Source organism: Gavialis gangeticus, unplaced genomic scaffold (assembly GCF_001723915.1).
Source record: "Gavialis gangeticus isolate Ggan-Ray unplaced genomic scaffold, GavGan_comp1, whole genome shotgun sequence".
Taxonomy (NCBI): Eukaryota; Metazoa; Chordata; order Crocodylia; family Gavialidae; genus Gavialis; species Gavialis gangeticus.
The window spans coordinates 99,277,177-99,289,284 of record NW_017729031.1 but is presented as its reverse complement, the minus strand read 5'-3'; the positions used below and the strand labels follow the sequence as shown (position 1 = coordinate 99,289,284).

The 12,108-nt window shown below is 40.3% G+C and overlaps 1 protein-coding gene across 13 annotated transcripts in view; it reads left to right on the top strand.

Moving 5' to 3' along the window:
• MAP2 (microtubule associated protein 2) overlaps positions 1 to 12,108 on the top strand; it is a 446,273-nt gene that overhangs the window by 334,730 nt on the left and 99,435 nt on the right. For all 13 annotated transcript variants that reach the window (XM_019523436.1, XM_019523438.1, XM_019523433.1 and 10 more), the window contains one exon: positions 11,942 to 12,052. In XM_019523436.1, coding sequence (XP_019378981.1) covers positions 11,942 to 12,052 — 111 coding nt within the window. The remainder of the gene's footprint in view (positions 1 to 11,941; positions 12,053 to 12,108) is intronic.

Here is a 12,108-nt window from a genome sequence, read left to right as displayed (position 1 = left end):
GATACAGTCAGGGTAGTAGTTAGGGAACTAATGCTCAGAGCAGATTAACTGTGCAGCTGGTGCTGCACTGCAGAACTAGTTGCCTAAGCAGTATGTAACTGGCAGTATAAGCCTTAAAGGGGAAAGGGCACTATATTACTGCATTTGCTTGTTCCTAGATTACTAATGGAATGTGTCAGGATTGTGCTGTATTGACAGAATATGATTTTTAATCACTGAAAAAAGAATAATGATAAACCCTGTGGGCTGTACATAAAGATTAGTGTTCCTTTTTGACATGTATGCAGGACAGCTTTTAAATTAAAAAGAAAGCTTCAGGAAACAACCTAAAAAGTAATTAAAATGAGCTATAGAAGGCACTGAAAGAGAAATGTAAGGGCCAAATTGTCTGCTGGTATAAACAGCTGCAGCTCCTTGACTTGGGTACCTCTTCACCCATTTGCATTTGCAGAATGTTTGTTCATTAAACTCTGTTTGTTCAAGATGCATTGATGGACAGAAAAGTGAGTGTAAAAACAAGATAGTAGCTCCACATATATATTCTCCCTCAAAGAACTAGAAGTCAAATTAAATATAACATCTAATTTTTTGAAGTAAAAATGTTTTTTCTTCTATGAGCACTGCAAATCTAAAAATATAGGAGCTTTCATACATACAGTTGACATCTTCACCTGATGTAAATCAGCCTCTTGAATCAAGGGAACTGTGCTGATTTATGCTAGCTGATTGTTTGGCACATGGTGTTATAGTATCACCAATTAATTGGCAATTGGATTGATGATACATCAGGCAGAATAGAATACAACCTATCTCCCACATCTACAAGAGTTCTGAACTGCTACGAGTAGCAAATATTAGTTTCAGACAGTACACTTAAAAAGGTCTGACTCAGGAAATACTGATTCCCTGTGTATGTGCATTAATGAGGAGCCATTTTTAAAGCATCACTTTATTTGACTTTTATTTGACATTTGCTATTGACTTTTCTATTTTATTGACTGGATAAAGGAACTGTGATGTTATGTTTTGCAGCCACTAGGCAATGCACTAAGGGCATCTGACTAATGAACACAGATTGGGTGTTTGTTTGTTTGGGGAGATGGGAGTGATGATTGATTAAAGCTTTCAAAACTGTTCCTGACACAGGCGGGATATCTTTCATATTTGGCCAGGTGTGTGCCTTTGAGATTTGGAGTTTCTGTCTCAGTGTAAAAATAACCGAAGTTGCCCAGTGAAAAACATAGTGATGAAGTAGAGTCGAAGCATCTACAGAAGAGAGTCAGCATAAGATGGTTGAGCCAAGGCAATGATGGGCATCAGAGAAATCTGATCACAGAGATAACAAGTTGAATAAGAAGGCTTTCCAGGAAGAACTGAGAACCAGATTTTGACAGGTGCAACAGGTTAGGAAAAAAGGAAAGGGAACTCTGATATTGGAACAGGAGGGAACTAAGCCATAGGAAAATGAGAGAAGAAAGAGAAATAAGTGGAACCAGGTTGGACATATGAGAGAGAAAAGGAGGGTGTGACTAATGAAAAGCATTGGGAAATGAGATAGAGCATGGAAGATGGAGGAAAGAAAAGGAGAAAGCTGCAGGAAAGCAGAGCAGTGGGGAGGAGAAACTAACTGAAGAGCCAGTCAGTCAGTGGCTATGAAAGCACTGGAGGAGATCTTATTATGATTGTTAAATAGGTCTTCTGATATTGAGTCCACAAATGAGATCTGTTGAGATAACAGGGAGAAAGGTATAGTCAAGACAGTCCTCAGCAAATCAAAGTCTATCAGAAAAGTGTTCCATATAACCCCTCAATATTTTACCAAAGTTTGCAAACTATTAAAATTCTTGATAAGGGTCAAGTCGTCCAAAGAGTGATCTGATACATATCAGTGCCTCCATTAAATGGAAATTAAATTTTATCTATGTTCTATTATATGGGAATTGTTGTATTGTGCATTTATGTGGAAATCGTAAAATGGCCAGTGTGCTGCACTTTCCAACTCAAAAAGGGTAGTTTGTATTAGAAATGAAATCAGAAATGTTAAAAAAATGGGTTAATGCCTCCTTTTAAATATTGCAGAATAAAATGTGTGGTGCATCTTGTCTCATCACTTATCCCAGTAAAAAATTCAGAATGGTAACATCTACTTTACATTCAATTTGTAGTTATATACAAGGCTACCACCAGAGTGGACTGGGTTTATAATCTCAGGTATACTGTCCCACCATCCCACTGTGAACTATGACCCTGTAGAATTATAATTTTGAATGTTCTATAGGAAAAACATTCGTTTTATCTAATGAACCTGTTGACATCGGTGTCATTTATTTTTGAGAGGTAACTTAGTATTTATACTTTGTTGTTAAGCACTCTAAATGATACATAACAAATGAAAGTTGAAATGTTTGTAATGCAAGTGGGAGGGTTGGGTTTTTTTAATTGTGTGAGTTAGAAGGTTAATTTTAAAGCCCACATTCTCATTATTTGCCTTCCTGTTCACCTGCCAATTACTGTGGATGTCGCTGACATCAAGATCAAGAACCTACTAATGGATAAATATTGCAACCATTAAATCCACTTGAGAGCAAATATTTGAATTCTGTATGTTAGGTATGTTATATGATTGAAAAAATTAAAAACCATGCAGACTCCCTGTAGGGAAGACCTGGGTCTTTATTATTCAAGTAACTGGTACTTTTTCTGGTTGCAGTTGTAAATATCTGTTTCAGTTTAACCATTAGAACCAAGGGCCATATTCTCAGCTGGTGTAAATAAGGTTCACTGGTTTCCCTGGTGTTATATCTATTTTCACTAGCTAAGAATATGGCCCATCATTTTTAAAAAGTAGGATCACAAGCATTCTCCATCCAATGGTAGAAAAGAAAACTTGTCCTGCAGTGGGATTACAATAAATTATGGTGTTCTAGGAGTTTTTCTTCATTCAGAGTAACAAGCATGTTATAGGGTTGGTTGTTTTTTTCTTAATACTAGTTCTGAACTGGGAATCAGAAGACCTGTGCCCTGGGTTTGAATCTGCCACTAAATCTTTAGGTTAATTGGATCAAGTCCCTCACTGTCAAATTATCCAAAGTAGCCACTGGCTTTACGTGGCTTGGTTTTGGATGCTCACTTCAAGCTTTGGGCATGGTCTTTAGAGATGCAGGACAACCGCTGATTACATCAGCTTCTTTTGGGGCTCTCATTACTCAGCACTAGTGAGAATTAGGCCCAAAGTGTTGTGCTCAGAAATTGAACTGCCCACAATTATTGTCACTGTGGCTCTCTTTCCTGATTTGTTAAAGAGGGTAATAATTTATATTTACCATGTCATCTCTCTTTCCCCCTGCTCTCCCAGGCCTCAAGGGCATAGAACCCCCTTAACTTAAGCCAAAGACATGCCCACTTTGATGTAATGGAGTGGCTTGCTTATCTCTGTATCCCTGACAAGTGTTGCTGGTAGCATGGTGTACCAGTGCGGTCTCCCATGATGAACGGGTCAAAGGGTAAAGACCAGACTACGAAGAATGTCCTAGTCTTCCAAATTGAGGGTGGGGCATGAGGCCAACAACCTCATCTTTTGAAAAAAGCTAGTGTTATGAAACCTTTGTAATCTATGGCTGAAAAATTCTGTAGGTTGTAAGTATCATACACAAAAAGCGAACAACAGACAAAACCTGTGTCATAAAACTTGTGATCCCTTAATCTCAGTGTTTATTCGCTCCCTTTTGACGGTTTCTGCCATTTTTTCTGCTGTCTTCCTTGCGTTGGAGGATTTGATCTTTTTTTTTCTTATAAGACAGGAAAGCAGCTTTCAAATAGTTAATTGCTATTATAATCACTTGTTTTCTGAGGGGAAAAAATAGCTTTTAAACTTGATCGTTGAAACACTTGTGCTAAAATTAACCCTAAATCAGTGATGATTGGAACAGCTTCCAAGGAAGACTACAAGTGAGGGTGCTTTCCTAAAGCCAAGTAGGTTAGAGACAGAAGGAGTGCTCTGAAGTGAAAGTCCTTATTCAGAATTCAAAAAGTACAGTGAGCATGCAAGCACCGTTCTGCTTTTAATCTGAAGATAGCACTCTCAGAGGTTACTACAGGAGTGAGACAGCGGGCACTGTGAAGCCTGAAGAGCAGGATTACACCCTGTGATGAGCTCTTCCTTGCTAAACCTATTTACTCTGGATAATCATGTGGGAGAGGATTTCACCATTAATGTGGGTAGGGGGAAAAAATAGGCTGTCTGGCATCCTATATTTATCACTGCAGAAGTATGGCACAAGCAGTGATAGCATGCAAGCTTTCCTGCTGTATATCACTGATGTGTCTAATGCCTTATCTCAATGAGCTATGCCTCTAGAAGTCTGAGAGACTAATTCAGTCTCCATTCCTGATCATTCCTTGGCTGTGTGGTGAGTTTGCAATCACTGGTGTTAATTAGCTTACTGTTTTTGTGATGTAGACTCTCTATCATTAGAAAACAGACTGAGAGAGACCATTAGCTCATTTGGCAGGCCACCAAGCTACCTTCAGATGGTAATCGCTTCCAGTCACTATCATCATCATCATGGATAAATCCATGAGTTACGAGGTGAGGGTAGCCTGTTTGAATTCCTCTGATCTGTCCTGTTTCCTGGTCCGTTGTCAGATTTTTAATTTAAGTATCATATGGCCAATTGCCATGTTGGGTTTTTGTATATCATATAGTTGCTTGATATTGTTGCGGGACCCTACTTTTTAGCACGCAGCTCACAAGGTCAAAACAGAGGGCATTTTTACACATGTAGGTGCCACAGCACCAGGCGCTTTTCAAAGCGCCTGGCACTGCAATGCTTACAGTTGTATGAAATGCGTGTCAGCTCAAAGAAAATGACAGTGGTGTGCTTTTGAACTAAAACACCTCAGAGGTGCTTTAGTTCAAAAGCGCACCACTACCATTTTCCCTGTGCTGACATGTAATTCACCACTTATACTGAGCGATCATGATCAGTCCTTAAGGAAGAATGCCCACTGACTTCTACGGGAATTTAGCATAAGTTTGAGACTTGGTCCTAAATGAGTGTCTAGTAACAGAGGTTGCTAAACAACTAGAATAGCTATCTGGTTTTTCCTGCTTCTTCACACTGCAATGCAGTGCAGAACAAAAGAATTTCTGCAGGCCCCAGCTGCTTTTCAGATAAGTCATAGATAACAAATAGTAACTTTCCATCTCTCCTTCTTATTTAGGAGGTTTGCTCATCTGAGAACTGCAACCTAGTCAGTGTTTTCATTGTTGACTTGTTTCTACCTTGGCAACAATTAGCATCGGTTACTTTGGAAACTGTTCTGCACCCTACTGAGTCTCCTGACAGGCGCAATCCCGACAGGAACTTTCTGTCTGACATCATTTGGTTTTTTTAATCTCATAAGCACATACGAAGCTAATTTCTTCACCAGGCCCTCCCTGAGTTTCTTGCCAAAGCTGTAGCAAAATTATTTCATTCTTTATTGTTGTCTTCATCTTTTCTTAGCTTTGCCTGCAAATGATCTGCAGGAGTTCTCTTTCACCCTTTTCATTTTCTTGGTCTGGACCTAATAGGTGGCATTGTGAATGAACGTACAATCTGAAGCAGGGTTTTCTTGCATAGCGCCTGAACTATCATGACTACAACAACACTGTGCAACCCAATATAATCCTCCATCTATTTAGAGCATTTTTTCCCAGTTGTCCTTCATTGCTTCCCTCTAATTGCACTTCCTTTCTAGGACATTCATTACACTGTACAGTTGCAGTAATCTAAACTTACATATATGCTACAGCCAGGTTTGGTTTTTTTTATAAAAGCCAGTGGAATTTTCTACCACTACTGCAAGCTTGACTTCCATTTTCATCCTAGTAGCATGTGAAAAGTCTGTTGGTAGGGAGAATAACCACAGATGATTCTTCTCCCAAATGAGTTGCACAGGACTGCACACTAATGGGATTACAGGGAGCTAAAGCAGTGCATGTGTTTCACAAGAGTTATCTCTTCCTGTATTGCTGCTGGGAGAATGAAAACGGAAATGGGAAGGAATGAGAGATGGTGTGAATAAGGTGAGTGAAGTTTGGGAATTTACATTAGGGGAAAATAGAATGGTAAGAACTAAGGCAAGTCATTAAACTTTGAGCTAAAGAGTCAGGCTCTGAAGAGCTGTGACTTAGGAACTAGGCGGAGAAGGAGTGTTATCATAATATACACTGATCATTTGGTTACGTACTTCCACTGGACGGAAGAAACCCTTCCCAAGAGTATGAGGCCTACAGCAATGTGACTGCCAGGCAAGCTCAAACTTACATGGTGGCTGCGATGTTGATCAATACAACAGAGCACCAGTACAAGAATGTCAAAAAGACGGGTTTCAGGGAGCAATGAGGAAGTGGGAGAAGAAAGACACAGGGTGCCATTGGTTAGAAACTTTCAGAAATAAATCCAGGAGTCTCTTCTGCTTCAATTAAAGAGCTGAGGTGTACTGCTTTTTCATCCTCTGCATGCCCTGTCACTTCTTGCAAGCTGAGCAGGCCTTTGTGCGCTCTGTAGCATCATATAAAACAGGTCAATAATCTCTAAGACAAATTATACTCAGGGCTTTATCTTTATGACAGAGATATGATCAGAATCAAGTACAATGCATGTATGGGGCAGAAGATTAGGCTGGGTTGATTTCTGACTACCTAACCACATTTGTAGCACAAAACTTGGTTTTATTTTGCGTTTTCTTAATATCATGCACTGCTACCTAGTAGACCTTATTTTTGTTGGCTCTATTTTAATTGCTTAGTTAGTTTCTAACAATACGTTTAGTTTTATGTCAATCTTCAGTGAAAGCAGAAACAGTTCTATTTCACTGTAATCTGCACTGTCACCATTTACTTGCGAGGAGGCGGATCCAAGGTGGCCCATTTCCTCATCCACTTGCTTCTCAGGTCTTGCTGAGGATGTTTACACCTCAGTCTCCAGTATGTTTGAAGCTAATGATAGACATTCAACCAGCCTGAAGTGGAATCAATCAATCAAAGTTATGTGGTTTTCTGTAAGTGGTGTAGTTTAAATGTGTAGTGAACAGAACACACATTTACCCTTTGGTTGGGGAGGAGGGTGGCACATTTTAGACTGTGTTCTGCCATTTTTAAACCAGTTTGTGTGTGCCAAACTTCTGTTCTGTTACAGGTATAGACCGGTTCTGATCACTTACACCAGTAAAAGGATAATGTCTTTACTTGGCCTGAGAGTGGTTGTAGTGGATTTCCCCAAAAGTTTTATTGCCTCATCTCCAGGAATGTCCCGTGAAAGTGAGAGTCAGTATGTGGGATGCACTAAAGAACACGTGCTTCTTGCAAAAACAGAGAGGTGATGTAGATATACCCTGAATCTCAGCTTTCCTCAAGTTGCCTCCTCAACTTTAGATGTCATAGATGGATAAAGCTCATTCTGGCCCAGGAGCCAAGCTTTCTGACTCAGCTGAGTTTTAATTTTGGTTTAAGTTGTCTTAGTGCTTCCTTAGTTAAACAGGTTAATGCCTTTTGGGTCTGATCCTCATTGGCTTCTTTTCATTCTTTTTTTTCTTTAGTGATCTTGTCCTTTTTGTTCTCACATTCTCAAAATGTAATATTGGACATTTGAATCAGTCATCATGAATATCACATCTTTGACTTAAAAAAGGGTAGTGACTAGAACAAATAAGTGGAAACTTGCTGATAATCAGAGAAAACTGGGATTCCCGAATAAAAAAATCCCCAATTTTCAGATAAAAAAGTAACCCAAAATCCACATTGTTCCTGGATTAAAATGAAACACCACTACTGTATATATTGATTGATAGATATCTATATAGTAGTGGTGTTTCATTTTAATCACAGGAAAATGTGGATTTTGGGTTACATTTGTAGTCCAAAAATTGGGGATATTTTATCAGAGAAAACCAAGATCCATGCTGATATTCCATAAAAGTTTCGTGTTACCAGTGAGGAACTCATATTCTGTGTTACTCAGCACCTGCAAATCTCTGAGCAACTCACAGTGTCTTTGCTGGGAAGAATTTGCCTAGCATTGCAGCTAGTTGGGTTTTTTGAGGGGGGAGGGAGTTGGGGGGTGTTTTTTGTTTTGTTTTTGTTATTTATCATTAGTCTTCCTTGAACTTTAACTGAACCGTGAAGATTAAGAACCTATAAAAAGTTTCAATAGCTACCCTTCAAGGATTTGACTTACCCATTGGATGTGCTATTTATAGTGTCCATTAGTGCAAATGTGTCTGTCCTTTTGCAGCAGTCATTTACAGCAAAAACACTGTTCTGCTGCTGAACAGCCTGCGCTTCCTGTGTCACCAAAAATATCCATCAAAGGAGTGCTATGCAGTGAGCCTTACTTGATAAAATCCCCAGAGGCAGTTGCTTTTTTTAAAATTTGTTTTGGAGATGTCTGAAATTTAAATTGTCGGTATTTGAGCAGGCTCTCTCTTTCTTTTTCTCTCCAGCATGTTTATTATGTCTGGGAAATGAGATTAGGATAAGAACTGAGATGGTGGGATCTGCCTGTAGGGCTGTGAAGGGTCTGGGAACACCGTTGACCCAGATTAAATGCAAATAAGTGAATCTATAAGAGGGAAGCTAACTGTTATTAAGATTTTGTTATATGCTTCTGGAGAAAGTCCTATACTGGCTGGGAAATGAATTGGAGATGACCAAGTAGGTGCTTTCTGTCTTTAGTTTCTGTGTTTCTTCCCAGAATACCAGATACGGACTCATCCCAATGTGTGCTAGGATCTGCATCTCACAAATCAAAAGTCAATCTGTTCAGTTTTTTTGGTTAAAATGTTCATGTCCAAATAAATCATGGAAAGTTTAAGTCATGCAGGAGCACCCCAAATTAGGCCTGGGTCCAAACTTCCCCACTCCAGTGAATCAATTTTAGTTAACTGTACAGTTTTGTAGATGACTTAGTGTTGTTGCTTCTGTCAACAGGACAGTAACTACTGAAAACTGCCAATTCATGAAAACTGGCAAAAGGTGTTGCATCCTCTTGGGGAAAACTTGCAGCTGGGTTTAACAAACACAAATGGGGAGGAAGCATTTACTGACATGTGGTGATGAATGAATTTGATGGTGATGGTTATTTTAAGTGGAGGAAATGTCCTCTGTAACATGCACATCCATGGACTGCTCCCTACACCTACCAAACTCCTTTTCCATTCTTCACACCTAATAAGACCTTACAAGTATAGCTCCATATTGGCTTTATCCTTGATAATTTGGAGGAGAAAATGATGGATAATCAGGAGAAGTGCAATATAAAATGGACGTCCCTTGCTCCTTGCATGCCCAATCTTGAAGGGTACTGCAAAATTCCAGTATGCAGAATTGTTATAGGGGGCTTCCGTAGGTTTCCAGAAAGTCAGGGTTGGACACAGACATGGGTGAACCGGTTGGCCACCCAGGGTCCAGACAAAAAGGGGGCCCAAAAATGATAATTTAAAAATTATTATTATCATTATCTCTGGCAAAGAGAAGCCCAATACTAAAAGTTCACCCAGGGCCAACAGGATTCTAGGTACGATGCTGCAGAAAGTAGCCAGCGTGCTAGAGGGCTACTACTCCCAATTGCCCACCTGCCAAGCATCTCATCTGCTTTGGACTTTTTTATACATATATTACTGTGGAAGGAATCCATTGGCTTCAATCAACAATCCATATACTTAGGTCAACAGAAGCAGATATACATAGTAGTCAGCTTTGGGAAATGAGCTATTCTAATAAGTGAAATCTATGTGTATTTCAATAACTATGCAACTATTTTGGTAACTATATAAGTGAATCTGGTATTAAATCACTGATGTTATATAAGAGGTTTCCAAACAGTATGTTCTGCCTTGTACATACTGAACATGTTGAATGCTGACGAAAAATGAAAGGAAAAGAAATAATTTGAAATGTTCATGAGAACTTTAAGATAACATCAGTTAAAAGCTAGTACATCTGTTAAAGCAGAAATACATATAGGGCATCAACTAATATATGCTCCCTGCCAACACATAATTTAGCTGAAGTAAGTGCTAAGGAGTAAGCTTTCATCTTTGCTGTCATTGATTAACGAATAGTCCATGATGTCATCATTGGACACTGACACAGAGACCCTCCCCCACGTGCTGTGCAGCTGCAAGTCGCACGCCAGAGCCTGGCAGCTCCAACATAACACTGTCCAGGACCACCTGGTGAGCGTCATCCTGGCCGCAGTGGGGGAGATCTCCATGAACCGCACCATCCCAGGCTGCAAGAGCCAGATGCAACCTGACATAGTCATCACCAACAGAGAGGCCAAGAAGGTCATGATTGTAGATGTCACCATCCCCTTCAAGAACCGGTGCCAAGCCTTCACCGACGCCCGGGCTTGCAAGTGGGAGAAGTACGCCCTGCTGGCCGACACCCTGAGGGGCCGTGGCTACGATGTGATGGTCAACACGCTCATCATGGGAATGCTCGGAGCCTGGGACCCCAGCAACGAGAGCGTCCTGTGTGCCTGCCGCGTCTCCCGCCGCTACGCCAAGCTGATGCGCTGCCTCATGGTGTCCGACACCATCCGTTGGTCCTGCGACATCTACGTGGAACACATCATGGGCCACCGCCAGTACTCCGACCCCAGCACGAGCCACCGCCGGACCAGACCCAGAAGGGACCACCTGAACTGCCCCTCCCCCCCCTCCATGCCAGACAGTCCTTCACTTCACTTCGGGAGGATTCTTCGACTACGGACAATCCTGCTCCACCCAAAGAGGACCACCACGATGAGACTCTATGTGGACTGAGGCACTTCCTCCAAACCACTTCCTCCACCATTGCGGACCATTGTAATGGGTTTGTGTGCATCTCCTTTCTCTCTCAGTGTCACGAACCCCCTCCCTCCCCTTCCCCCCATCCCCCACCCCTGGGCTTAATTGGCTAACATTGTATCTCCTGTAACCTAGTTGCATTCCCCTCCTCACCCCCATCCCTCTATTGTTAGTCCCTCGCTCGGGCGATCTGTATTTCCCTATCAGCTTTGTCATCCTTTTTCTGGACTCCCAATCCTAAACATATACAAATAAAAGTCAATCTGTTCTTTAATTTGCAGTTTCTAGCTCTCCTCAGCAACACGTAGATTTATTATTATATGCTGCAAGTGTGGGTATTATACAAGAATGGATATCTGTTGTGGCTGTGGTTTCAGTTGTCTTCAGTGTCTATATAATTGGCCTCAGTCTGAAACTTATTTTTACCCTTCGATCAGATATACCTAGGAAATAAAGTATTAATATAAACTAAATCTGGCCCCAAGTAGAAGGATATGTGTACTAGTGAATAAGGGAATATTGATACATCCACAGAAAAGAAATCCATTTTTTCTGAATTTTGGGGGGAAAATACTATCCAAAGCATGTGTAAAAACACGAACAATTCAATACATTAGCTGTCAAAACCCCATTGTTCAGTTTATTGTTGTAACTGTGTTTGTAAAATGCCATGATTGAAGAATCATATGTAAAAAAGCTTCTTTCTAGACATTTAATAAGCAATCATTTTAAAATTTTGCAGTTGCTGCAATTTCTAGCAGTTGCTGCATATTTCCCATACCAAAAATGAGAAACAATATTTAATAATGCTGTCTTATGTCATTCTCATTCTGAGCAGTAATATTCAACATAAATTTTACATATTTAGATTTCGGGTTGGTTTTCAGAAGTGCTCAGCACCTGGAAACTTTCACTGATATACTGAGATCTTTGGAAAATCTCCATCTTTAATGTTGTGTTTCATGGTTTGACAAAATATATGAAAGAAAATGAACTTAACAAATGAATAAATCTGGCTGTGTAATCTTTGCTTTAGTTGTGTTCTCTTTTCATCTCTTTTATTAATAAGATTGTATTTGTTCTGTTCATTTTGCTGCTACCACAGAAGAAGTTTCTGCAAGAATAGTCCAAGTAGTAACAGCTGAAGCTGTAGCAGTCCTGAAAGGTGAACAGGAAAAAGAAGCCCAGCACAAAGACCAGCCTGGACTGCCTTTAGGTAAAGCAGGGCATCTGCAAGAGAGAGGTATCTGTGTGTGTGTGTGTGTGTGTGTG